At 43.0% G+C, this 27,801-nt stretch overlaps 2 protein-coding genes across 3 annotated transcripts in view; one reads left to right on the forward strand and one right to left on the reverse strand.

Moving 5' to 3' along the window:
• Positions 1–27,801, reverse strand: part of bcl2l16 (BCL2 like 16) — a 114,800-nt gene that overhangs the window by 8,856 nt on the left and 78,143 nt on the right. The window lies entirely within an intron of this gene.
• LOC109923626 (solute carrier family 25 member 35) lies at positions 57–27,523 on the forward strand. 2 transcript variants are annotated; one of them, XM_020523674.2, is made up of 5 exons: positions 57–533; positions 20,826–20,891; positions 22,507–22,659; positions 24,424–24,558; positions 26,158–27,523. In XM_020523674.2, exons 1-5 carry the CDS (start codon positions 138–140, stop codon positions 26,338–26,340), a joined length of 933 nt encoding a protein of 310 aa, XP_020379263.2. In that variant the 5' UTR covers positions 57–137; the 3' UTR covers positions 26,341–27,523. The 2 variants fall into 2 exon arrangements, with proteins under 2 accessions (XP_020379263.2, XP_048471037.1); XM_048615080.1 differs by having other exon boundaries at positions 26,163–26,325.

The following is a 27,801-nucleotide window of genomic DNA, read 5'->3' on the forward strand; positions in this document are numbered from 1 at the left end:
GTATGTAAGAGGCGGCCCGAATGGTGATTGACGTGCCACCAAGTCCCAGCTGCCGGCAATCGCCTCCGGTCCTCGGAGCAGCGTCTCTGCTGCAGTCTCAGCCCCGAAGAGGGACTGGCTCGGCCCGGACCGGGGCGATGCAACAGCGAAGGCAGGCTCTGGACTTTGCGCTAGGCGGCGCGGCGGCGGCCGGGGCTTGTGTGCTGACCAACCCGCTGGAGGTGGTGAAGACTCGGATGCAGCTGCAGGGTGAGCTCCGTGCCCGTGGCTCCTATCCCCGGCTCTACCGCAACGCCTTCCACGCCCTGGTGCTGATCGGCCGGGAGGACGGGCTGCTCGGGCTGCAGAAGGGGCTGGGGGCCGCCATCCTCTACCAGGCGCTGATGAACGGGGTCCGGCTCGGTGCCTACTCCCAGCTGGAGGCGCTGGGCTTTACCCGGGAGCAGGGCGGCAGAGTGAGCGCCAGCTGCAGTATCGCGGCGGGGGCAGCTGCCGGAGCTATGGGCGCTGTGGTGGGCAGCCCTGCCTATCTGGTGAGTCTCTTGGTGTTCGCTATCGCCTGACACTGGGGCTTGTTTATCCCTGTCCAGATGCTGCCAGATCTCTGCTGAGTGTCTTCAGGATGTTCTGTTTTTATTTTACATTTCCACCATCCGCTGTATATTGTTTTGTGCCACCCCGCTAAACCCCCTGTATAACTCAGTCGGTGGTTATTTCTGGATAAACTTGCAGAGTTGTCAACATTTAGCAGCAATGCTCGTCAATAATATCAACACTCGGGGTCATTAGTTTAAGGTGATTAGCAAGTCCTGTTCTGTTTCTCTTAACCAGGTTTGCACCGGGGCGTACCTGACACTGTTTGGGGAAAGAGAGGAACGTAGGGTTCCTTTTTTCTTTAGTCGCAGTGGAATTTCGCATATTTGAAAACCAAATTTGGCGAGAATGATATTAATCCGCATTTGTTAAAGTTTGGAGCCACTGATGTTGCCTTTGTATGGAGATGTCGCCTGGCAACAAAAGAAACTGAACAGAATCAGTATCGGAGGCTGTGGCTTCGCCGAACTTCGTTCGTTTAATGTATTCTTCATTGTAGCTTCTCCCAGTGAGTGATAATTTTATGCAGTGGACTGTACTTAGTTGGTGTGATCTGAGCTGGAACAGTTTGGAGATGCGTCCCTCTACATTATTACACCTTGCACCTTCTGACTCCCACGTGTAAAAGAACCTTTGAAACAGCAGGTAGCATTGTGTGTCCCTTGCCCTTGCTGTGTAATATTAATTACTTTATGAATCTAATGGGGAAGATTAAACTGGAATTAAACTTATTAAACTGGAATGGGTGCAAAAAAGATTTACAAGAATGTTACCCAAAAAGTTTTGAGTTACAAGGAGAGACTGGATAGGCTGGAGCTTTTTCCCCCTGGAGTGTACCAGGCTGAGGTGTGACCTTATTGAGGTTGATAACATCATGAGGGGCATGGATATGGTGAATAGCCAAGGCCTTTTCCCTAGGGTAGGGGAGTCCAAAACTGGAGGGCACAGGTTTAAAGGGAGAGGCAGAAGATCTAAAAGGGACCTAAGGGGCAGTTTTATCACACATAGTGGTGCATACATGGAAGGAGCCGTCAGAGGAAGTGGTAGAGGCGAGTACAATTGCAACACTTAAAAGACATTTGGACAGGTTTGTGGATAGGAAAGGTTTAGAGGGACACAGGCCAAATGCAGACAAATTGGACTAATCCAGTTTAGGAATCCTGATTGTTATCGACGAGTGGAGCCGAAACGTCAGTTTCTGTACTGTATGTCTCTGTGACTCTGATTCATACACAAGTGGAAATTGAAACAATTTCACAGGTAAGTCTCTGAAAGGAAAGTTTTAAAGAAAAAAAACCCTACCACCTTGGTATAAAAACTTAGCAAAGCACTCCCCGCCCCAGCGCCTCCAATAAATTGATCCAATCACTGAGGGGCATATTCTGTCATGTCGTGTCAAGTAACAGCTGAACAGTGACCAGCATCATTTGAAGGATAACAAGGTGCAGAGCTGGATGAACACAGCAGGCCAAACAGCATCAGAGGAGCAGGAAGGCTGACGTTTCGGGCTTAGACCCTTCTTCAGAAACATCTCTTCTTCAGTCTAGGCACTTTACAGCTGGACTTAATATTGAGTTCAACATCTTCAAATTGTGAAACAGTTCCCATTTCTTCCCTTTCTTTTAGCTTTTTACATTCTGTTATCATGTCCTGTCTCTCCCCTTCCCCCATCCCAGTGGGACTGTCTATCCTTTCTAGTCTGCCAGTTAGACACACCATTGTTCTGCCATTCTCACATTCTGATCACTTAATCTGAACTATCAATGTCTTTTCTCCACCAGCACTCTACACACACTCCTCCTACACACACAACCCCCCCCCCCCCCCCCCCCACCCCCACCAAATTTATAGCATAAATGCTGGCCTCCTCACTTCACTTCAGATCTGATGAAGAGTCATCTAGACTCCACGTTAGCTTGTTCTCTCTCCACAGATGCTGTGATCTCCAGCTTTGTTGTTTTCAGTACATCATCGATGCTGCTTTCCTCACTTGTTCGGAATTGGAAAAATTCATCAATTTAACTTCAAATTTCCACCCTGCTCTCACCTTCACCTGGTTCATCTCTGACTCCTTCCTTCCCTTCCTTGACATCTCTGTTTCCATTTCTGGGGATGGGCTGACCACCAATATTCCACTACAAACCAACTGACTCCCTTGACTATGCATCCTCACACCCTGTTAAGACTCTCTATTCTATTCTTCCAGTTCCTCCATTTCTGTCACATCTATTTTGATGATGCTAACTTCAACAAGGGGCCTCTGAAATGTCCACCTTCTTCCTCAACTGAGAATTCCCCAGGCACCATGGTTTACAGGGCCCTCAGCCATATCCAACCCATCTCCCACACTTCAGTCCTCTCTCTCTTCCCTCAACAACGATAGAATCCTCCTTGTCCTCACCTACCATCCCACCAGCATCTACATCCAAAGGATTATTAGCTGGCTTTTCCACCGGCAGCAGCAGGATGCCACCACCAGACACACATTCCCCTTCCCTCCCTTGTCAGCCTTCCATAGGGACTGTTCCCTCTGGGACACCCTGGTCTATTCCTCCTTCATCACCCTCTCCATCCCCACCCCCAACCCCATAGCACATTCCCCTGTAATCGCAAAAGGTATAACGCCTGTTTGTTTACTTTCTCCCTCCTCACTCTCCAAGTCCCTAAACACATCTTCCAGCCAAAGTAGCGCTTTACCTGCACATCACACAATCTAATCTATTGTATTCGGCGCTCACAATGTGGTCTTCTCTACGTTGGTGAAATGAAGCGTGGACTGGGTGATGCTTTGCAGAACACCTGCATTCTGTCAGCAAAAATGACCCTTAGCTTGCAGTTACACCACCATGTTCCCTGGCCAACATCTCTGACTCGAGCTTGCTGCAGTGCTCCAGCAAAGCGCAGCACAAGCTGTAAGAACAGCACTTCGTTTTCCACTTAGGGGGTCCTTCTGGACTCAGTATTGAGTTCAACAATTTTAGGGCTTGAGCACCTTCTCCCATGTGTTTGCCCAACCTCCCCACAGCCGGCCTTGTCATCACATGGGTCACCTACACCAACAACCCATTATCAGCCCCCATTAGCAGCTATTCATTCCCCAGGCTGACCTTTACCCAGTTGTTTGCCTGCCCAACTGTTTTTCGTGCTCTCTCTGGGCTCCATCTCCACCTATTGTTTAATCTGCTCTCTACAATCAATTATGAAGAAGGGTCACCGGATCCAAAACGCTAATTCTGCTCTCTCTCCAAAGATGCTGCCAGACCTGCAGAGTTTTCTGGGCAATTTCTGATTTTGTTTCTAATTTCCAGCATCCACAGCTCTTTGGTTTTTTTTGTTTTATGTGGAAATGCTACCTTTCTGCCAGTTCCCCTCAAAGCCACAAACCGGCCTGAATTAGAAATATATTGCCATTCCTTAAGTGCCACTGGATCAAAATCCTTCCTTAATGGTTAATAAAAATACATCTCGATGACCCTCTTGATTTCTGTTTCCCATTTTACCCTCTTTCTTAGAGGCCTTTTCCACTTTGTTGTTTGCAACCTGCAACTCCCCTCAAGTTGTTCTGTATCTGAGAGCTGCAGGAATGTGCTGGAGAGATGTGAAACAAAAGCTAGTGGTAAGATGACACACAAGTTGGGCATTAAAAGCCTGAAGTTTGTTGGGTACCTGGAAGACAAAAGTCTGAGATGATGTATTCTTAATTGCATCCTTCACTCGTATTGGTTTTGCATTCTTGCTTCGGTAGCAGATTGTGTTTGCTAAACAGGGCAGTTGTAATAGCTGTTCACTGTGATGATCCTAGTAACAGTAAGGAAGACCAGGGGTCTGTTAGCAATCATATTTGTGACCAGTGCAAGTTACTATGAGAAGCGACAGGAGAAGCTATCAGTGTGAAGTGTGCGAGAATCCAGAAGCATGGGTCAATATAAGGAATTCCAGTAGCAGCTGCTGGCCTGAAGAACTGCACCAGGGAGCAGTTTGTGTTTTAGTGGTAGGTTTAGTTAATGGATCTTAGGGATAGATCTTCTGTGGTCATCTTGTGTTGGTACATCCATTCGTGGGGATCTCTATGGAAACACTTACTACATCAATCGAATACCATCAGCAGTTGTCTATCTTCCTCATGTATATTCATATGAAATAGGAACAGGTTTAGGGCAATTAACCCCGTGATACTGCTGTGCCATTTGATAAGATCATGGCTGATCTGATTGTAGCCTCCCCTCCATTTTCCTGCCATGCCCTCAGATTCCTGACAAACATGGGAGGTAATTACCTCTACCTTGAAAATATTCGAGGACCCTCCCTCCATAGCTTTCTGGGGAAGAGATTTCCACAAGTGCTCAAACCTCAAAAGGGAAAAAAAAATCTCCTGATGTATGTTTTAAAAAGACTTTTTATGTGTTTATGTCAGTGTCCACTAGTTCTAATCTCTCCCGCAATGGGAAAACATCATCTCAGCATTCAGTCTATTAAGGCCACTCGAGGTGTTACAAAATAAAAGTGTTGGAGAAACTTAGCAGGTCTGGCAGCATCTGAGGAGAGACAAAGTTAACGTTACCAGTCTAATAGGATTCTTCTGAAGAAGAAGAGTCATACTAGACCCAAAATATTACCTCTGTTTCTCTCTCCACAGATGCTGAGTTTCTCCAGCACATATTTCTATTTCACATCTCCAGGAGTATTTTGCTTTAATTTCAGGATTTTATACAGTTCATTAGAAGCACCTCTCAATCTTCTCATCTCCAAAGGATACGAGCCCAAACTGTTGAACCCTTCTTCGTAAGGAGGTCTCTCCATCCCAGGAATCACTGCAGATTACCTTGCCTGAACTTCTCATGCAGTTATGTCCTTTATTAAATAAGGAAACCAAAACAGAATTCTCCAGATTCAGTCTCACTAATGCCTTGTACAATTGTAGACAATCTCCCCTAGTTTTATATTTCATTCCAGTTGTCGTCTTAATCACTTGTGCCTATATGCTAATTTGTTTTGTGATTCACTTGCCAGGACACCCAGATTACTCAAGTTTAACATTGTCACAGAGAACTGTCTCTAAGTTGAGCTAGTGCAAGAATTGAACTGTTGGAACTGAATAACAAGTTTAACTGGTGTCAAATAATTTGCAACAAAAAGTTGATATTCAATGGTGCTTCCATCACTGAATCCCCCACTATCATCAATTGACAAGAGATTGCATTGGACAGGCCATATAAATACAGTATAAATAAATATAAATACAGCTATTAGACCAGATCAGAGGCTAGGAATCCTGCAGTAACTCACCCCCCAAACACCCCATCTACTCCAACTACAAGACCTAAGTCAGGAGTGGAATGGAATACTCCCCATTAGCCTAGATGGGTGCAGCTCCTATAGCATTCAAGAAGTTTGACACCATCCATGACAAAGCAGCTCCTTTGGCATCACATCCACAAGATTCACTCCCTCCACCACTGACATTCAGGTGGCAGCGGTCACAATAGTCACTAATGAGTATTATTGCCCACCTAGGAAATTCTGTTCCACGTAGACAACTTATGTGGCTCATCTTTTAAGGTGGGAATGCTGTTACACATCAGCAGACACATGGTCCTTGACAGAAGGTAGATCTAGTTCTAATGGCAAGGAATCCTTGATGACTGGGGATCTCCCTACTGCTGCAGCCTTTATTCACTGTCCCTTTATTCATTCAGAGGATGAGGTGGTCACTGGCCAGGCAGCATTTATTGCCCATCCCTAATTGCCCAGAGGGCAGTTCAGAGTCAACCACATTGCTGTGGGTCTGGAGTCATATGTAGTCCAGACTAGGTAAGGATGGCAGTTTCCTTCCCCAAAGGACAATTGTGAACCAGATGGGTGTTTCCTGACAATTGACAATGGATTCATAGTCATCATTAGATTCTTAATTCCAGATATTCATTGCATTCAAATTCCACCATCTGCCGTGATGGGATTTAAACCCGGGTCCCCCAGAACATTATCTGGGTCCCTGGATTAACATTCCAGCAAGAATATCACTAGGCCATCGCCTCCCCCTGGTATCACACAAGTATCTTCTACTTGGATCTCCATTGAAGGTTTGTCTTGGATGGCAATTTATGTTGTTCCTTGTCTCTGATCTTACCATCATGGGTGGTCCTGCCAGGAGTTGAGAACTCCTGACAGCATCGCTGACTGGGATCAACAGAACACTCAAGCAACTCCACCACTGCAAGGTGTCAATGCATCCATTGAAAGATGACACTCAGTAGCAGCAGTGTGTACCATCTACAAGGTACACTGTAAAAATTCACCAAGGGTCCTTAGAGGACATTTTGCAAACCCATAACCACTACCCTCTAGAAAGGCAAGGGTACCAGATCCATTCCCATTCAAGCATAGAGCATCCTGATTTGGGATTTATTGCCATTCCTTCTATGTCACCTGGATCAAAATCCTGGAATTGTTCCCTAATTGTATAATGGGTCTACATTCTATTTTGTGTGCTATTCAGGTCACCACATCAGAGGAAGGGTGTAATTGCCCTGGAGAGAGTGCCTGAGTTGGTGGTGGAGGCAGAGACCCTAAACTCTTTAAAAAGTACCTGGATCTGCACCTTACGTGCTGTAAAGCTGTAGGGCTATGGATCTTGTGCAGGAAGATGGGATTTGAAAGGGCATCTGAGTGTCTTTGCGTTAACATGGACAAAATGGGACAAATCCTCCCTTCTATACTGTATCATTTCTATGGTTCTGTAGCACATAAACTGCAGCCGCTCACCATCTCCTTCTCAAGGGCAACTAGGGATGGACAATAAACACTAGACCAACCAGTGATGCCCACACCCCGTGGATGAATAAGTACAAAATCCAATATAAACACTCGAAGTGTAATTCCTGTTATTATGTAGATGGCATGACTGCCTACAATAAAGTAGCAAGTTGTCTGCTTCTGGATCCTGTTAGATTAAAGAGGTGTGATGACCAGGATATTGGCACGTCTCCTTGCTATTCTGAGTGATGGAGATGTGGAAATTAGGCAAGTAAATGCAATTGCCATCACTTGGAGATTGACAGAACCAGTCTCTGGGGCTTAGGATTTACCACACCCAGCTCCTAGTAAACCATCAATGATAAAATAATTGGCCCATAGACACGCAGTGGAAACCACACAAAACTGGTCGGGCAAGTTGGTAAGGAGATCAAATGATGCGAGTGTTACTTAAATTTATAATTAGAGCAATAGAGTTTAATAAAATCAGGTTTTACCTAGAACTTTATGAAACACTCATTGAGGCCTGAGCTGGAGCATTGTGGACAATTCTGGGCATCACAATTTGAGAAATAGGTTAAGACTTTAGAAAGGGTACCACAATATGTTTATCAGGATGTTATCAGCAATGAGGGAGTGTAGTTTTGAAGAAAGGTTTAAGAAATTAGGATAGTTCTCTATAAAACCAAAAAAGGCGAAGTGTTTGAAAGCACTGCTGGTGTCTGGTATGTTGGCATCATTTCCTCTTTCCCTGTTTCTTTCAATTTTTCCCAAGAAGACCTGAGGCATCACTTGTTCCTTTCAAGCACTCATACCTGAGACAGGTGATGTTGAAAATGGTATGCCATTATGGGAACTTTCAAAAGTTGATTGGGAAAGGCTATTCACAGATTGGGAAGTGGGTCTCTGCCTCCACCACCAACTCAGGCACTCAAAAATGAGATAACATGAGTTCAGAGACTCTATGTTCCTGTTCATGTGAACGGCAAGGCTGGTAGGTGTAGGGAATGCTGGATGACTACAGAAATTGAGGCTTTGGTCAAGAAAAAGGAGGTACATGTCAGACTGCTGGGATTGAGTGAATCTCTAGAGGATTATAAGAGCAGTAGTGGTCAAAAAATAGCTTTGGCCAGTGGGATTAAGGAGAATCGAAAGAGATTCTGTAATTAGATTAAGGGGAAAAGAGTAACTAGGGAGAGAATAGGGCCACTAAAAGATCAACGTGGCTGTCTATGTGTGGAACCACAGGAGATGGGTGAGATACTAAATGAATATTTCGCGTCAGTATTTACTGTGGAGAAGGATATGGGAACTTAGGGAAATAAATAGTGATGTCTTGAAAAGAGTTCATATTACAGTAGAGGAGGTGCTGGAGATCTTAAAATGCATCAAGGTAGATAAATCCCTGGACCTGATCAGGTATTTCCCAGAACTTTGTAGGAAGTTAGGGAAGAGATTGCTGGGCCCCTTGCTGAGATTTTTGTATCATCGATAGCCATGGGTGAGGTGCTGAAGACAGGCGTTGGCTAATGTGGTATCCATAAATCCTGACCTTTTTCAAGCTATTCCTAAGCAGGCTAGTCCTAATTAAATAGAGTGTCTTCCTGTCAGAGTGAAGGATGCAAATGAAATTGGTCAATCACAAGCTTGGCCTGTGTGAGTTTCTCCATTCTTTGATTTTGACGACAGGTTTATGCATTTCACATAAACGTGGTTGTCTTAAACAACAAGTTAAATGTTTCTGTATCAATTTTAAATAAAAGTGGCTGCAGCATTCATCTTAAACCAATGCTTCTAATATCTAATATCTAATAACAAAGCCCATCTGTTACATGATCATAATATTTATTTAATCTCTCCAAAGTCTTGCTATATGGTTCCTTGTTGGCACCTGATTGAAGAAGGCAGGGCATTTCTTAACAGGCCGCTTTTGGAAGTCATTGGTCAGGTAATGAAGAGATACTTTGGTTTGTGGTAAGAGTAAACTACAAGCTGTCAACGCTTATCTTGTTCAACACATGTTCCAACAATGGATTTAAATAGATTTTCCAAAGCCTCAGCCAGCAAAAGGATGAAAATTCCACAGATCCATGTTAAATACTCTGAACTGTCTCAATGCTTCCCTCAACACCAAGTGGGAGAATCAAGCTGGAATAAGACCACACCTGGGCTGGTACTCAGTCAGCCTGAATGGTGAATTCCATGGGATACTGGGATACACTACCTGTCCTTGAAAGATGCTGGGGCACAATTGGGTACAATGCTCTGGGATGGGGGAGCAAAGCACCAACCAGTACTCCTGCTCCTGCTCACTGACTTGCTGGAAAATAGTGTTTGTCAGTATGTAATCTGGGCAGGAGCTCAGCTGATTGACTAGTATGATGGCAGTCATATTCGGGTTGAAAAACAGTCAGACCAAGGTCATGCAGAATGGCTGGCACTCAGGGTCATGCGGCTCAGGAATGCAAGGTGTCACCAGGACAGGAGAAAACTGGGTAAAATTTGACAGGTTTTTAATGTAACAGTTATAAACTTTGTGCTTGCACTAACTATTAATTTTTTGTTAGAGTGCTGCTATGTGGAAATTGATGCAACCTTTAAGTTGTACTTGTTGTACAGCTCAGGTTAATATGAGAAAGATAAACGTCAGATCAGTTTTTCTCATATATATTTAAAGTGTAGCTCCTGAAATCAGTTAGAAAGTATTTGTGTGCACAACATTTGTTCTGTAAACTGGTAGTGACTAGTTTTCCTTTCAGGAGCTAGTTCTATCATATGAACCAAACACGTGACTTTGTAATCAATCAGTCTATGTAGATATTTGGTCATGCTGAGTGAAATTATGCTCTTTTATTAGAATGGCAAGTATATTGAACCATACAATGCACAGCATATCATTCTTTCATGGTGTGGCATTGTGTCTTTAAGACTACAATGTCAAATTATTGTAAAAATTAGCTCAGCTTCAGATCACTGAGATAGATTGAGTTGGTCAAGAGACCAAATGAGAGCAATGAGATTTCAAGGCTGAAGCTCAGAAATATTCATCATTTTAAGATTGCTCAGATTTTTTAACAACATGGGTTGAAGAGTAAGGTGCTCGTAACTACTGCAAACGACTTGTAATAACAAGGCTACCAATATTACTAATTGTGGACAAAAAGTTATGCAATTTGAAAAGGCACCTGGGATGGGAATGTGGTGTGTTCAGTGTTGATGGTGATTGCACAGTTTGAATCAGAGCATTTGGAATGAATTTTCTGGGAAAACTGCCCAGAGTCAATGAAGCAAGTAATTTTTGATTGATTCTTGGAAAATAAATAATTGGAGTTTTCTTTACCCATTACAGCAAAATAATTAATTTAATTTTACAGCTACATAATTAACTCTTGGTGATCAACAATTTGAAATTCTTTGTATGAACAACAGAGACAGATGTTGTTTTCATCTTCCCGTATCTGTCTCTCTCATGTCATTTGGAAAGCAAACTCTTAAATGCTATTACTGCCTGAGGAGTTGTTACTTTGCAATAATGGGTGATTCTCCACAATAAATAAATGCTCACAAAAACCAGACAAAAATACTTGCTTCATCAACCAAGCAGGTTTCTCCAAAAAATTATTTCAAATTCTCTGAGATGTCCAGCCACCACCTCTCACAACAACCACTCCACATTCACATCATGGTATCCCCTTTGCAATTGCATGACCTTTTGAATAATGTCATGAGATCCTTATTAGTAATATCATTTAAAAATATGCCAGCAGACACACATACCTTACTCCTGATATCATGTGTCCTTACAGAATCAAAGCAATCTTAATTGCTGAATAATACTCTGGGAAACACACAAATAGCTGTAGTTATTACATCTCTAGCTAATGGCCATAATTCTATAATTAGTTCATAATTATGAACTTCAAGAAGTTAGTCATGGCTCACATCAACTCCAGCCCACCAAATTGCCTTGATACTTTGCAATTTACCTACCGAGGGAATAGATCCACAGCAGACTCTATATTCCTGGCCCTACACTTATCCCTGGAACATCTAGGTGGTAAGGATACCTAGAGATAGTAGGAACTGCAGATGCTGGAGAATCCGAGACAACAAGGTGCAGGGCTGGATGAACACAGCAGGCCAAGCAGCATCATAGGAGCAGAGAGGTTGACGTTTCGGGCCTAGACCCTTCATCAGAAAAGGATACCTACGTCACGCTCCTAGTTATTGACTACAGTTCTGCCTTCAACACCATAATTCCAAACAAGTTCTTCTGTAAACACCTCCTCCACCATAATCCTCAACACCAGTGCCCCACAAAGCTATGTACTCAGCCCCCTACCATACTCCTTATATACTGATGACTGTACGGCCAAATCCCACCCAAACTCCATTTATAAGTTTCCTGACGACACCGCCATTGTAGGTCAAATCTCAAGCGATGACAAGACAGAATACAGGAAAGAGATTGAGTGCTTAGCGGCATGATGTAAAGACAGCAATCTCTCCATCGACGTCAGCAAAATGAAGGAGCTGGTCATTGACTTCAGGAAACAGAGTGGAGGGCACGCCCCTGTCTGCATCAGTGGTGCTGAGGTGGAGATGATCGAGAGCATCAAGTTCCTGGGATTGACAATCACCAACAATCTGTCCTGGTCCACCCATGTCAATGCAATGGTCAGGAAAGCACAACAATGCCTGTACTTACTCAGGGTGCTAAGGAAATTCAGCATGTGCACAAGGATTCTTACCAATTTTTATAGGTGCACCTTAGAAAGCATTCTACCTGAATGCATAACAATGTGATTTGGCAACTGCTCTTACCAAGACTGCAAGAAACCACAGAGAGTCATGAACACAGCCCAGTCCATCACACAAACCAGCCTTCCATCCATTGACTCCGTCCACACTTCCTGCTACCTCAGAAGAGCAAACAACATTATTAAAGACCCCTTCCACTCTGGTTATACTCTCTTTCACCATCGTCTATCTGGCAGAAGGTATAAAAGTTTGAATACTATGAAAGTTTGAATAAAAGTTTGCATACGAATAGATTCAAGAACAGCTTCTTCCCTGCCGTTACCAGACTTTTGAATGGACCCCTCAAATGTTAATTCTGATCTCTCTCTCTGCACCTTCTGTGCAGTCGTAACACTGTATTCTGCACTCTGTTCTGCTACCCTGATTCACTTTGTACAGTATGATCTGAATGTATAAAATGCAAACAATACTTTTCACTGTATCTCAGTACATGTGACAATAATAAATCAATCAATCAATTACTGAGGCAATCAGCTCGATGCTGAGGCCTCCATGTCAAATGTTCATGTATAAGGCATAGTCATCAAAACCCTATAGTACAAGTAATTATCCTAATTTTGGGATATATTAATTTTACATTTTCTTTAAGCTTGATGGAAAGGACAGCTTATGCTGTCAGAAACCTAATGTTCTAAAGAAAGAGAAAAGAAACTTGCAATTAAATACCATTTTTTCCAACCTTAGGATGTCTCAAATATTCTACAGCCAACAAAGTACTTCTTAAAGTAGAATCACGATTGTAATGTAGGAAACTTTCTCTCTCTACTTTTCTCATTTGTCCTTTTAAAGAATGTGGCTAAGACCAGCTGAATAATCCTGAGCATGCTAAGAATTACACTGATAACCAATTCAAGATTGTAAATCAGACTTGCAGAGTGGCATGCTTGTGCATAGCGGAAACTACATCTATTAATACAGAGGGCCCTGTTCTTTGCAGATAGAAAGAACTTGTACACACATTGCACCTGTTTCAACTTTACAAAATAGGAGATGGCCATTCTCCTGATTCATTCCTTGGGGCAATGCCTTGACCAATCATTGATTGATTGAAACAAACTTGGCACTAAACTGCCAATTGTCATCTAGCTGGTGCATTTTCCATGACAATGCTTCTACCAATCACAATCCACTTGTCAACCAATCAGCATTTCTTTTCATACAGTATAAAATGTTTGTCTTCTTTCTATTAGTGTTCTTGCAAATGTCTTAATGAGTGCAAGACAAAAAGCTTCAATAAAATGTGTTTTATTTCTGCCATACTCAAGTTCTGTACTACAAAACTTCATGAATAGGAAAGGTTTGAAGGGATATGGGCCAAATGTAGGCAAGTGAGACTAGTTTGTTTTGGAACATGGTCGGCATAGTCTGGTTGGACCGAAGGGTCTGTTTCCATGCTGTATGATTCTGTAACTCTATTAGTATCAATGGAATTCAGTGCTTCAGTTGAGCAGTAGAGCTGAGCTTTTTGTGACTGTTTTAATATTCAACATGTGATAGATTGTTTAATGAAGGTGATGTTAGACCTGGTGTACGAGATTCATTGATGACTGTCAACCTTATGACATTGTTGGGAAATTGAGTTCAAAATGGCTTTGCTCATCAGTCTGAGAGAATCATTTTCAGTGCAGAATAATCTGCACCTGTAAACCTCTCCCGTTTAACTGTGTGCACTGATCACAGGTGTGGACTAGGCGGGAGAGAGTGCAGTGACCCGGTTTTCATGCCCTAGAAGATGTGGCAGTTGTTTCTGCAGTTCCTTTGAACAAGTTCTTACCATCTGACTTAAAGGAAAACTTACACGAGGCTGGGATTTAAATGGTATTCGGTCACATGAACAGCAAGAATTAGCACATTTATAAAGTGAAGGAAAACAACAGCTGCTCACTTCGTTTACTGTGCCTGACTCTCTCAGTGTGGCTTTGTTAAGTAAATGTGTCCCTTCATGTGTAGCTTGTGGGAGCAGTTCAGTCTCATCTTTAGCTATTTCATCACAATTCATTGATAATGCACATGGTCTAAACTCCCTTCATACATGTAACACGTTTCGACTCATTCTATCTTAAATTTCTTCTGTTGTTCTCTCTATGTTTGTTCTACAAAGACTATTTTGGAACCAGTTTTTTTATACCCAGAGATGCTTTTACACACCACCAAATTTTTGTGTCATCAAATCACCCATGTTACCTTTTTTCACTTTATCCTCCACCACATAATTATCTGTGTTTCTAAGCACTGTATTTTCTATTTATTTTACTTTAATGTGTTAATCTATTTGAGACCTGTTGAATTTAATTAGCTGGATTGGATGCTGCCCTGATGATGGATTTGAACGTGGGTGACCTTCCTGCCACCTAGGTACCCATCCCAACGTGCCTGCCCACCTCCCCTCGGGCCAATTGAGACCCTTAGATGGCCTTAGAGGGCTTCATCATACCTCAGCCAATATTTCAATGATGGAAGAAGCTTTGGCCTGACTATTGGCTATTAGGTGAGGAGGAGACCCCTCCCTCCCTGGCCCATTGGATGCAGCATACCAATGTCACCCCTGCACCCCATTAATATTCCCCCCCCCACCCCTATAGCTCTTGAAATTTGCCTCAACTGTCCTAATCACACTTTTGTCATTGAACCCCATCCCTGCCACCAAAACCTGGACCTACCTGTCACTCCTCAGCACTGGGTGGAACCAAGGCTGGGACTACACATCTGCCAATTAATTGGATCACCGAGAAACTCTCTAAGAAATGCCCAAGAAATGGACAAACATCTTGCCTTAAAGCAATTAATAATGTTCCCGGCATTAAATTGCTGCAGGGCTGCTGCTGGGAATATGGGTGGGTTAGTTCCCAATGTTTTAGAAACTAGGGATGCAGGGGCTGTGGTGACTGTAACATCTGGCAAACTGAATGCATTTTATGCTGCATGTTCACACTATACTTATTAACCTTCTACCCAAACTTTCAACTGTTCCATAATTTCATCAAATTTAACAAGTTTAAAGTCATTGGGAACTACAGAACTTAAGTATTTCTGAAAAAGAAGACATATTTTGTTGAAGCTTTGTCAAAACTCATCAGGACAAACAAAGGGGAATCACATTTTAAATTGAATGAAAAGAGTTTGCTGATTGGTTGACAAGTGGATTCTAATTGGTGGAGACCTTGCCATGGAAAATGCATGAGGCAAGTCATGACTGACCATATAAAATATTCTCATAGAGTATAAATATTGTTCCCCCTTACATAGATATTCTTGTGAATGTCCTGATGAGTGCAAGACAAAAAAAAATCCAATGGAATGTATCATTTTTCAACAACACACAAATTTGTAAACTCATGTACTTAATTCCTAGTATTAGATACTTCTAATACTGGTCCCCCTACCCCTGCCCGTACGCTCTCATTCATGTTCAACTTTATCATTCTATGGTCTTCATGGTGTGCTATTGCTTCCATTTGCTATATATTGTCTGATTGTTAAAAAATGCCAGATTAAGATTCATGTCTCACTTGGAGGGGGTGATGACAATACAAAATACAAGCAAACAGAACAATCAAAAGGAGGGGGCTAAAAATAGATTTGCATGGACAATTGAGATGAAATTTCAGATGCATAGAAACTAGAAAATGGGGACATGTATAGGACATTCGTACCTTTGAGCCTACTCTGCTATTCAATATGGTCATTGTCCAACTCAGTAACGCGTTCCTACTTTCTCCCCATACGCTTTGATCCCTTTAACTCTAAGAACTATATCTATCTCCTATTTGAGAACATTCAATGTTTTAGCCTCTGTGGCAGAGAATTTCACAAGCACACCACTCTCTGGTCAAACACATTTAGAGCCATAGAGTCATAGAGCTGTACATCATAGAAACAGACCTTTTTGGTCCAACTCGTCCATGCCAGATTAATCCAGCCTCATTTGCCAGCATTTCTCCCATATCCCTCTAAACCCTTGTTATTCATGTACCCATCCAGATGCCTTTTAAATGTTGTAACTGTACCAACCTCCACAACTTCCTCTGGCAGCTCATTCCATTCATGCACCACCCTCTGCGTCATAAAGTCGCCCCTCAGGTCCCTTTTAAATCTTTCCCCTCTCACCTTAAAACTATGCCGTCTAATTTTGGATTCCCCCACCCTGGGGTAAAGGCTTTGGCTATTCACCCAAAACATGCCCCTCATGATTTTATAAACCTCTGCAAGGTCACCCCTCAGCCTCTGACGCTCCAGGGAATGTAGCCCCAGCCTATTCAGCCTCTCCCTGTAGATCAAGCCCTCCAACTTTGGCAACATCCTTGTAAATTTTTTCTGAACCTTTTCAAGTTTCACAACATACTTCCAATAGCAGGAGACCAGAATTGCATGCTGTATTCCAAAAGTGGCCTAACCAATGTCCTGTACAGCTGCAACATGACACCCCAACTCCTATACTCAATGCACTGGCCAATAAAGGTATGCAAACCAAACGCCTTCTTCACTATCCTGTCTACCTGCGACTCTACTTTCAAGGAACAATGAACCTGCACTCCAAGGTCTATTTGTTCAGCAACACTCCCCAGGACCTTACCATTAAATATATAAGTTGTGCACTGAGTTGCCTTTCCAAAATGCAGCACCTCATATTTATCTAAATTAAACTCGATCTGCTACTCCTCGGCCCATCAGTCCATCTGATCAAGGTCCCGTTGTACTCTGAGGTAACCTTCCTCGCTGTCCACTACACCACTAACTTTGGTGTTATCTGCAAACTTATTAACCATACCTCCTATGTTCACATCCAAATCATATATAAAAATGAAAAAAAGCAGTGGAGCCATCACTGATCCTTGTGGCACTCCACTGGTCACAGGCCTTCAGTCTGAAAAGCAACCCTTCACCACCACCCTCTGTCTCCTACCTTTGAGCCAGTTCTGTATCCAATTGGCTAGATCTCCCTGTATTCCATGTTACCTAACCTTGCTAACCAGTCCACCACATGTAATCTTGTTGAACTGCTTACTGAAGTCCATAGAGATCACGGCCAATGCTCTGTTTTCGTCAAAGCTCTTCATTACTTCTTCAAAAAAACTCCGTTAAGCTCCTCACCTCAGTCCTAAATGGCCTATTCCTGTGACAACAAGGTGCAGAGCTGGATGAACACAGCAGGTCAAGCAGCATTATAGGAGCAGAAAGGCTGACGTTTCGGGCCTAGACCCTTCATCAGCAAATCATTTCATCAGAATCATCATTTTCTGATGAAGGGTCTAGGACCGAAACGTCAGCCTTTCTGCTCCTATGATGCTGCTTGACCTGCTGTGTTCATCCAGCTCTGCACCTTGTTGTCTCGGATTCTCCAGCATCTGCAGTTCCTACTATCTCTGGCCTATTCCTGTGACTGTGACACCTGATTCCGGATTCCCTGGTCATCGGGAACATCCTTCCTGCATTTCTCTTTTCTAGTCCTGTTAGAATTTTATAGATTTCCTGGATAGTCCAACTTGAGGAGGGGGGCCATACTGGGCCTTGTATTGGCTAATGAGCCTGGCCAGGTGACTGACTTTTCAGTGGAAGAGCATTTTGGAAATGGTGATCACAACTCCTTAAGTTTGAAAATAGTTATAAGTAATGATAAGTCAGGACCTTGCGAAAAGGTACTAAATTAGGGCAGCGCAAATTATGTCAGTGTCAGGCAGGAGCTAGGGAGTGTTAATTGGGAGGAGCTGTTGTCAGACAAGTCCACATTTGACATGTGTGAGTTGTTTAAAGACCTGCTGATCAGAGTTCAGGACCAGCATGTTCCGGTAAGGAGGAAAGACAAGGATAGCAAGGTAAAAGTCCCTCTGATTATGAGGGAGGTTGTGAATTTAGTCAAAAAGAAAAAAGAAGCGTATGTAAGGTTTCGGAAGCTAAAATCGGACAGGGTCCGTGAGGAATATAAAGAAAGCAGGAAGAACTCAAGCAGGGAATTGGGAGAGTAAGATAAGGCCATGAAATGTTGACAAGTAGCATTAAAGAAAATCTCAAGGCATTCTATACATACTTTAAAAACAAGAGGATAACTAGGGAGAAGGTAGGACCACTCAAGGATAAAGGAGGGAACTTGCGCTTTGAGGCGATCCTAAATGAGTACTTTGCATTGGTATTCCTCCAGGAGAAGGATATGGAGGATAGTGAGATTTGTATGGAGCATGCTAATATGCTCGGGCATTTTGAGATCAAGAAAGAAGTGGTGTTGTGACTCTTGAAGGGCATTAAGGTGGATAAGACCCCAGGGCCCAATAGTATCTACCTCAGGTTATTGAGAGAGGCATGAGAGGAGATTGCAGGGGCCTTGACCAAGATCTTTGTATCCTCGCTGGCCATTGGAGAGGTCCCGGAGGACTGGTGAGTAGCTAATGTTGTTCCTCTGTTCAAGAAGGGAAATAGGGGTAATCCAGGAAACTATAGACCGGTGAGTCTCACATCGGTGGTTGGGAAGCTATTGGAGAGAATTCTGAGGGATAGGATTAATGCTAATTTAGAAAAGCATGGCCTAATTACTGACAATCAATATGGTTTTGTGCAGAGCGGGTCATGTCTTACCAACTTGATCAAATTTTTTAAGGAGGTGACAAAGGTGATTGATGAGGGTAGAACAATGGATGTTGTCTACATGGATTTTAGTAAGGGTTTCAACAAGGTCCCTCATGGTAGGCTCATCTAGAAGATTAAGATGCATGGGATTCATGGTGACTTGGTCGCATGGGTTCAGAATTGGCTCGCCCATTGAAGGCAGAGTGTAGTGGCGGAAGGGTGTTTTTCAGGCTGGAGGTCCATGACGAGTGATGTTCCACAGGGATCCATGCTGGGACCGCTGCTGTTTGTGATATATATAAATGACTTGGATGAAAATGTAGATGGGTGGGTTAGTAAGTTTGCAGACGATACAAAGATTGGTGAAATTGTTGATAGTGTAGAAGGTTGTCAAAGGATATTGTGGGATATAGATCAATTGCAGATATGGGCAGAGAAATGGCAGATGATGTTTAATCTGGTAAGTGTGAGGTGCTGCACTTTGGGAGATCAAATGTTAAGGAAAAGTATACAGTTAATGCAGGACCCTGAACAGCATTGATGTAGAGAGGGATCTTGGGGTTCAAGCCCATAGCTCCATGAAAGTGGCGACATAAGTAGATAGGGTGGTAAAGAAAGTATATGGCATGCTTGCCTTTATTGGTCGGGGAATTGAGTACAAGAGTCAAGATGTTATGTTGCAGCTTCATAAGACTTTGGTCAGGCCACCCTTAGAGTATTGTGTCAAATTCTGGTCACCACATTACAGGAAGGATGCGGAGGCTTTGGAGAGCGTGCAGAAGAAGTTTACCAGAACACTGCCTGGAATAGAGGGTATGAGCTACAAGGAGAGGCTAGAAAAACTTGGGTTGTTTTCTTTGAAGCGGCGGAGGCTGAGGGGAGACTTGATAGAAGTCTATAAAATTATGAGATGCATAGATAGGGTTGACAGTCAGAATCTTTTTCCCAGATTTGAAATGTCTAATACTAGGGGCATGCATTTAAGATGAGAGGGGGAAAGTTCAAAGGAGATTTGAGAGGCAAGTTTTTTACACAGAAGGTGGTTGGAGTCTGGCAGAGCTGCCAGGGATAGTGATGGAGGCAGATATGTTAGGGGCGTTTAAGAGACTTTTAGATAAGCACATGAATATGCAAGGAATGGAGGGATATGGACCAAGGGCAGGCAGAAGGGATTAGTTTAATTTAGTGTCATATTTGGCACAACATTGTGGGCTGAAGGGCCTGTTCCTGTGCTGTACTGTTCTATGTTCTTTGTTTCCATGAGGTTCCTCCCCATTCTTCTAAACTCCAGTGAATGTAGCCCTAATTGGTCCAGTCTGTCTTCATACATCAGTGCTGCCATTCCAGGAATCTGTCTGGTAAATCTTCATTGCACTCCCTCCATAGCCAGAACATTCTTCTTAAGATAAGGAGACCAAAATTGCACACAATACTCCAAGTGTGGTCTCACCAAGATCCTGTACAATTGCATCAAGATATCCCTGCTCCTGTACTCGAATACTGTCACTACGAAGGCCATCATCCAATTGCCTTCTTCACCGCCTGCTATACCTGCAATGCTTACTTTCAATGCTTGACTGGTGTACAAGGGCTCCCACGTGTCATGAGACGTCCCCCTTTTACAAGCTATCACCATTCAGATATTTGATTTTGGATAATCTCACATTTATCTTGCCATGCAATTGCCCACTCCCTCAACTTGCTGATGAAAGGGCTTCTCACCAATGGAGGGGGAGCCCACAGCTGGACCATCTTTGAGTTAATTCTCATAAACACACAAATCCCAGTGGGATGTTCATTGTGCTTGTGGGTCTGGTTTTGTGGCATCAGATGATCCCAATGGTAATTACAATTTTCTGAACATTGCTTGTAAAATAATAAATATGATGCCGTCAAATGCATATCTAAAAGATTATGTGGTTGTGGGACTGTGTTAGTCCTTCACTAAGTATTTTACATTTCATGGGTATAATAAATCTATATGTGGTGGAATACAAATACTTCAGTAATTATTTGGAATTTCTTAAGAGCTGGTTCTCAATTTCTCTTCTGCCTGGTCCAAGTGAGATGTGACTGTTTTGTGCTTTGCTTACTCTCAGGTAAAGACTCACCTTCAGGCCCAGTCAGCAGCTGTCATTGCAGTGGGACACCAGCATAATCATCAGGTACACACTACTTTGAAAGAAAGGCTTGTATTTATGCAGCAAAATGAATCAAATCTCTTTACATTCCTTGAATGTGTGGCTGTCACTGTTATGTAGCAAACAGGGCAGAAACTGTGCTTATGGTAAAACTACACCAGCAGCAGTGAGGTGAATGACCCAATTTCTTTCCCGTCTTGTTATTAGAGGAAGAGTTGCCCAGGACAATGGGTGAACTATGTGTTGTATTTTACATAGTGCTCTGAACCTCTAAGACAGTGAAGTCTGAGTTCAGTCACATTAAACTACAGTACTTTCTGCAATGCAGCACAACTCTCAGTACTGCCTAGGAATCTCAGCCTTTAGTGTTTTAAAGAATGAGGATTAAACCCCTGGAATCCATTTGGACCAAACCTGAGAATCTAAAAAGTTTGGAATAATGCCAACAGAACAGAATTGGGCACAGCCTGGCACTATCTGAGTCTCTGGTGAAAGTTTATTACATTAGGTCAGTAATCGGTGCTAAAAGATCTTAATGTGCTGACTCTGTGCTCCTGCTGTTACTGATAGCTTGTTGTTGTGTTGGAGCCAGTCAGTGTTTCCCCGCAGTAAAGGTCATTAATGATCTTGCAATGTCGATGTAGTCAGTTATTAACCATGGCTGATGTTCCCATTGTTTCTGTAGCTGTAAATGTTTTACTGATTCTTGGTGGGGAAGGCCAGAACTGCATTAACTCCAGGACAGCAGAATTTATATTTCCCACCCTAATGTTAAATCCCAAGCAGACCACTATGGCTTTGCAGCTTGTTTTCCTTACAATCGTCTATTGACCCAGGGAGAAACCAGGGAATTGAACATAGCTTTACATCACTCTAAAATCAGTCCTGGTTTGCTACAAGTATACATAAATATGTTAAACTAGAACTTACAACTAAATTGCGTATAGCAACAAACCAGTCATGACTCACATCAATAATCAATGCTTTCAAAACCATTCCCCTGGTGCCTCCTGCCTGCCCTCATGAGCATTTACTTCCAGACCTGTTTTCTTTTCAAATCCCAGGGTCATGTTTCTCCTTACATCAGGAACATGTCCCATAACTTTTACACCTGTAATCCTGGATATCTGCTCTGTGGCTGGATCACTGCTCTTCCTGCTGACTCCCTTCTCCTCTGACAGGATCACTGCTCTTCCCACTGTCTCTCTGCTCGTCCAACTGCATCACTGCTCTTCCCACTGTCTGCTGCTCCAACTGGAACACTGCATCTCCCCCGCCACATTTCTGACAGATCTGCCTCTAGGATCACAGCCGTTGCCACCTCCCCCCCACCAACACACGCACGCATACGCACAGAGCCTCTGCTCCTCTATCAGAGACTGATCTCTCAGTCAGTGTACCTTAGCTCTTTGGAGCACTGTTTTTGAAACACATTGTCTTGTAACCCATTTCCCGCATGCCCCATGCCCCATTTAAATGATCCCTTCCACCATCTTGTCTGGTCCCCTCCTCTTTAATTGTTACTGACCCTGCGTGACATCCTCTAACATGACTGTGCCAGGTAATTCCAAATATTTATTTAATTCCATGAAGCTCTCTGTGTGAGATGAACATGACCTTGTTGTATTTTCAATCCCAGGGAGTCACGACTGCCTTCTTGACAATTTACAGACAACAAGGAATTCTGGGCCTGTGGCGAGGGGTCAGTGCTGCTGTGCCAAGGGTGATGGTTGGATCTGCAGCACAGCTTGCCACATTTGACTCTGCTAAGCAATTAGTCAAGGATCAGCAGGTAAGTGTATATCAAGTTGGGGTTTTTACAGGTCACAGAGAAGGACAATGATTGATAACTGCAGTCTTTAATACAAACCGCCTTTGGCACCTGTATTGGTGATTTACAGTAATAGAATCATAGAGCTGTACAGCATAGAATCAGACCCTTTGGTCTATTTGTCCATGCCAACCAAATATCCTAAATTAATCTAGACCCATTTGCCAGCATTTGGCCCATATCCCTCTAAACCCTTCCTATTCATATACCCATCCAGATGCCTTTTAAATGTTGTAATTGTACCAGGCTCCACAACTTCCTAGCAAGCTGACAGGATCACAGTGCAGCTGCTCATCAGACCTCAGGAGAGTCCCTGAAATGACCGACCTCCTTGGCGCTGTTGGAGATAGTTCAGTGATCCAAAGGATTTCTTTGTTCAGTGCTTCGTGCTCCAAACACACTCCCCAATGGTTTACTAACTTTATCTGAGGTTTATTCCCTGTTTGTGGTTGAGGTGGTGGCAGAGGCTGTATGAGTGGTTTCGGTGACCTGGACTCAGGAGAAAATATCAGCCAAGGGTCCATTTCAAAAGGTGCCCATGTGGCTATCAGCTTCCCCCGTCCCAGTCTTGGCAAATTACTAGTAAAATAGCCTTTGCGTATTTCATTTGGCAGCCTGACTCCTCAGGCCAGATTCTGAACTGGCTGCCAGTAAAATGACTTGTTTGCTGAACATGGTTGGGGAGTCGAGCTACCAAGGCTCACCACAGTTTTACAGACCCCTCCACCCTCAACATTTTCAACCTGCTGAGGCCGATAAGATCTGTCCTATGATTCTATGAGGTTAAGAATAAATTTAATGGAAAGACTGAATCAGATTATTTGACATTCATGTTCAACCTGGTCTGAATTTCCAACCATGCATTCTCCTAAAGACAGCCTACTTCCATTACCTTCTGTCTCGATCCAACCTCAGCCCATGTGGGACTGAAGCTGTCATATATGTGTCAATTATCTCCAAACTTGAATCCTCTGCTTAATGCTGTCCTGGCCAGCCTCACATCTTCCAACCTTCATAAACTTCAATTCATCCAAATGAGAACTGGTAAACAATGTAGCTGCAAGTATTAAATTACAAGAAGGTACCAATAATTAAAGCAAATCCTATGCGTCAAAAAGCTAGGAACAATGGATTTTCAAAGCTAGGGGATGGGGCATGAAGTTGGGCGAGGTGGTGTCCATGTTCAAAGATTGTTAAAGTAGCACACAGACGTCCAGAAAATACTCAGAACATAATCATAGAATACTGGAGGACTACTTAGAGGACTAGAATACAGTGAGGTGGAAGTTTGCTAAAGCTAAGTAAAGTTCTGCTTAGACGAAATCTGGAGTACTATGTTCAGTTCTGAGCACCACACCTTGGGAAGGATATATTAGCTTTGGAAGGAGTGTGGTGTAGGCTTACTGCCTAGGCTCCAAGGACTAAATTATGGCGAGAGATCATACAAACCAGGGTTGTATTTCTTGGAATCTAGAATGGGTAAGTAGTAATTTATTGAAGTTTTCAAGCTATTAAGGGAACCAGAAATCTTAAACAGAGCCAAAAAACAAATTGTTGTGGTTAAAGTGTGCACCTACAATATTGAATCCTAAGTTCTTTAATTCATTCCTTGGTGGAGCACCAGGTATTAATTAGCTATCAGATCCATTTAAAAATTGGATTGGGTAAAGAGGAATTTATGAGCTTTAATGCGTGTTTATTTTGTGATTTTATTAATACATTCAGTGGTTTAGCAATGATAGCTGGATGGTCGGTTTGGCAGGAGGAATGATGAGCAGCATTGCCGTGGTGATCACTATGACTCCTTTTGACGTCATCAGTACGAGACTCTACAACCAACCAGTCGATGAGGTTGGCAAGGTATGTCCTCTTCCTGTCATCAAATTACACACCCAGTGCCCACGGTGTGACGTGTGCAACTTATTGTTCTTTCCCCTGCCAGCATCACACCATTACAGGGAGAACTAGGCAAGCAAGAATTCCAGAGGTATCTTGAAATCCACACCCAACAAAACCACAATCTGTGAACTTCAGTGATTTTTTTTGGGAGGCGGGGTGTATATTGTCAGTCTGTTTGCTCTGGCCATGCATATACAGGACATTTAGGTTGTGAATGCTGTTTGGAAAAATTCCAGGAGCGTTCAACAGGTTACCGTTCCCTACCCCATGCCTCCACTCCTACCACTGGTTACCCATTATGTCCTACTTCAGGCTTCGCAGCCTCCTCACAGCCAATTGGAAAGGATCAGACAAATGGAATATTGAGCTGCAGTCCTGCCTCTCCAAATGACATTCGATAAAGGTAGTTACACAGAAAATCCCTCAATAGTCCTGTGAAAGGGAATGCAGACAGCTCAAAGAGACTCCCAAATATGTCTGTTTCGGTGCCCGAATGGCTGATTTGGGTAAGTCAGCTCCCAAAGTGGTTACAGACCTTCCAAGTCTTAACACCTAGTCTATGCAGGGTTTGCTGAAGGCTAGAGAGGGGAATAAATTCAAACAGGGTTCTAACTTTGATCACACCGTAGCACCTTTGCTGCTTGTGAATTTTGAGTAAGATTAGTAAAGACAGTTTTACAGGGATTCACTAATCCATGATGAATGATGATTTGGACAAAAGATCAGAGAGACTAGCTCTGCCTGTAAAACCATAGCACAGGTCAGGTTAAACAGTTTAGGTAGCATTACCCTAAACTTCAGCCATGGTTTATAAAATTCCATTCAGTTTTAAAATGAATGGTTGATTTTTCAACCAAACAGCCACTTATCCAATCACAAACAAGAAAAGAAATTGCTGGACAAGCTTAACAGGTCTGGCAGCATTTGTTGAGAGAAATTAGAGCTAAGGTTTCTGATTGAGTGACCCTTCAACGTTATCTCTGATTTTACTCCACAGATACTTCCAGACCTGCTGAGATTTTCCAGCAATTTCTTTCTGTGTTTCTGATTTATAGCATCCACAGTTTCTCTTGTTTTTGTTTTAGCCATTTATCCAATGCTGGAGCTTTGAGTTTGATTGTAAGTAGTCTTTCTGGTATAATGTTAACAAGGCAGCAAAGGCCTCATAATCAGGTTGGTAGCCTTCCTGCTTCTATTGCCATTATAGGTAGGAACTGTTTGGAGCCTGCACATTGCTCCTGATGGGACTGGAGAGATCCTCTGTAAGTGAGTATTTAACCTACCTTACTGGCAAATGCTATTGCTGAATTCTGAGGTGTCACCAGGTGTGCTGTTTTGGACCACCTCTTTGGGGCACGAATTTAAATAAGGTCATAGATTACCTTTGTCACAGGAAGGGATAGCCAGTCAGAGTGTTCTATCAATCATCTGTCCAAAAATGTCAAAACTTGCCCCATTTTGTTTAGATGATGCTGTTCATTGAGCACTTTGTGTTGATAAAGTGACGTGGTGCCCCTTTAAGAAGATCTGCCTGATTTGAAACACTTTTATTTCTTGCAGGGTAGGCTTTACGGAGGATTCTGGGATTGCTTGCTGAAGGTCTCATGTAAGGAGGGAGCCCTGGGCCTATACAAGGGAATTGGACCTGCCTACTTTCGCTTGGGCCCACACACTGTTTTCAGTCTGCTGTTCTGGGACGAGCTCAAGAAACTAGCCTATCCTGACTACCGTGAGAAAATCTGAGGCAACCGCTACAGATACTGAGTGTCTATGTCATGGGGCGAAGCCTCCAGTAGGAACAAGGGGAGTGAATGGTCTCCATCAACGTTGAGCCAGACAGGCAAACCTGTCTGTTGAGTTTCCAGGGGTGACCAAGAAGAGAGTGTTTCCATCCACAGGTCAGGGAGAAAATCCGTTTTTCCTCAAACTACACTGGAACCATCTGAGTAAAATTCCACTCCTTCCTACTGATACTTTTCTCACTTCATCTGCCTCAGCAACAATTTGATGGAATGAGTGATTGCTACAGAACTCCGACAGGGGCCCAAGCCTGGCCACTGTTCTCATCCTGTGGTAATGAAGAAGCGACACCAATGGCAATGGTGGGCCATATGGAAGAATATTATCATGTGGATAGACTGGTCCATATACTGGTCTTGGAGCAACATCAGAAACAAAACAGGGACTAAATTATAAACCATCACCTTGCGTTTATCTGTTGATCAGTCCCAGCACATTCAGGTCCATTTTGAAGCCTTGCTCTGGCCACTTAATTCCTTCACCCTCGCTGCTTGGTCCAGATTCCTGTTTCTCCCACTGTGCAGCCTCACATTACTAATTTTATAATTCCAATGTAAAATGAACACAATAATTGTTGTATTTTCTCTTTTCCGTGACTCCTTTGAATACAAAGCCCACTTTGCAGCTTCCCACTGCCTTCCAGCTCTCTGCTGAACAGCCTACCTTTATAAAAACCTTTCCATTTGTTTGTGCCCACCAATTTGAGGGATGTTGGTGTAGTGTGGTACACTTTCTAAATTAAACACCCAGTGTTCACATCAAGCACACATCAAGCACTCCTGGGTCTGATCTTTCTGCACTGTCTCATCAAACATTGCCAGTGATCAAAAGCACATACTAGGTGTAGATTAAAAATCTAAATAAAATATTAAGTACACCGGTTAAAACGAGTAAAGTTCCTCTACACATCCTGAAAATGTGTCTCAGTTTCATATTCAGAAGAATACTAAGGTGATATTTTAATATTTTGTACATTTTCTAACTGTTGCTGCTTTTAATGGGATTGCCAAGTCAGTGCTCAAACTCACCAAGAACTCGTTCACTCGAACTGGTTCACTCGCCGAGCTGGTTCGTTGTTCTGCAGACGTTTCATTACTCTGCTGAGTAACATCATCAGTGCAGCCTCCGATGAAGCGCTGTTGTGTTTTCCCGTCTGGTATTTAAACTCTGGGGTCCATTGGAGTTGATTACCTCATTTCCGTTTTTTCTTCGCAGTGGTGTATACAGAGGGTCTGATTCTACGTGTTTATTGATGGTCTTCTTGGTGGAGAACCTGGCTTCTAGAAATTCCCGTGCTTGTCTCTATTTGGCCTGTCCTAAGATCTTGATGTTGTCCCAATTGAACTGGTGGTTCTCCTTATCCGTGTGAATGGAGACGAGTATGTATTGGTCATGTCTTTTTGT

Source organism: Rhincodon typus, chromosome 31, assembly GCF_021869965.1.
Source record: "Rhincodon typus isolate 14 chromosome 31, sRhiTyp1.1, whole genome shotgun sequence".
Taxonomy (NCBI): Eukaryota; Metazoa; Chordata; class Chondrichthyes; order Orectolobiformes; family Rhincodontidae; genus Rhincodon; species Rhincodon typus.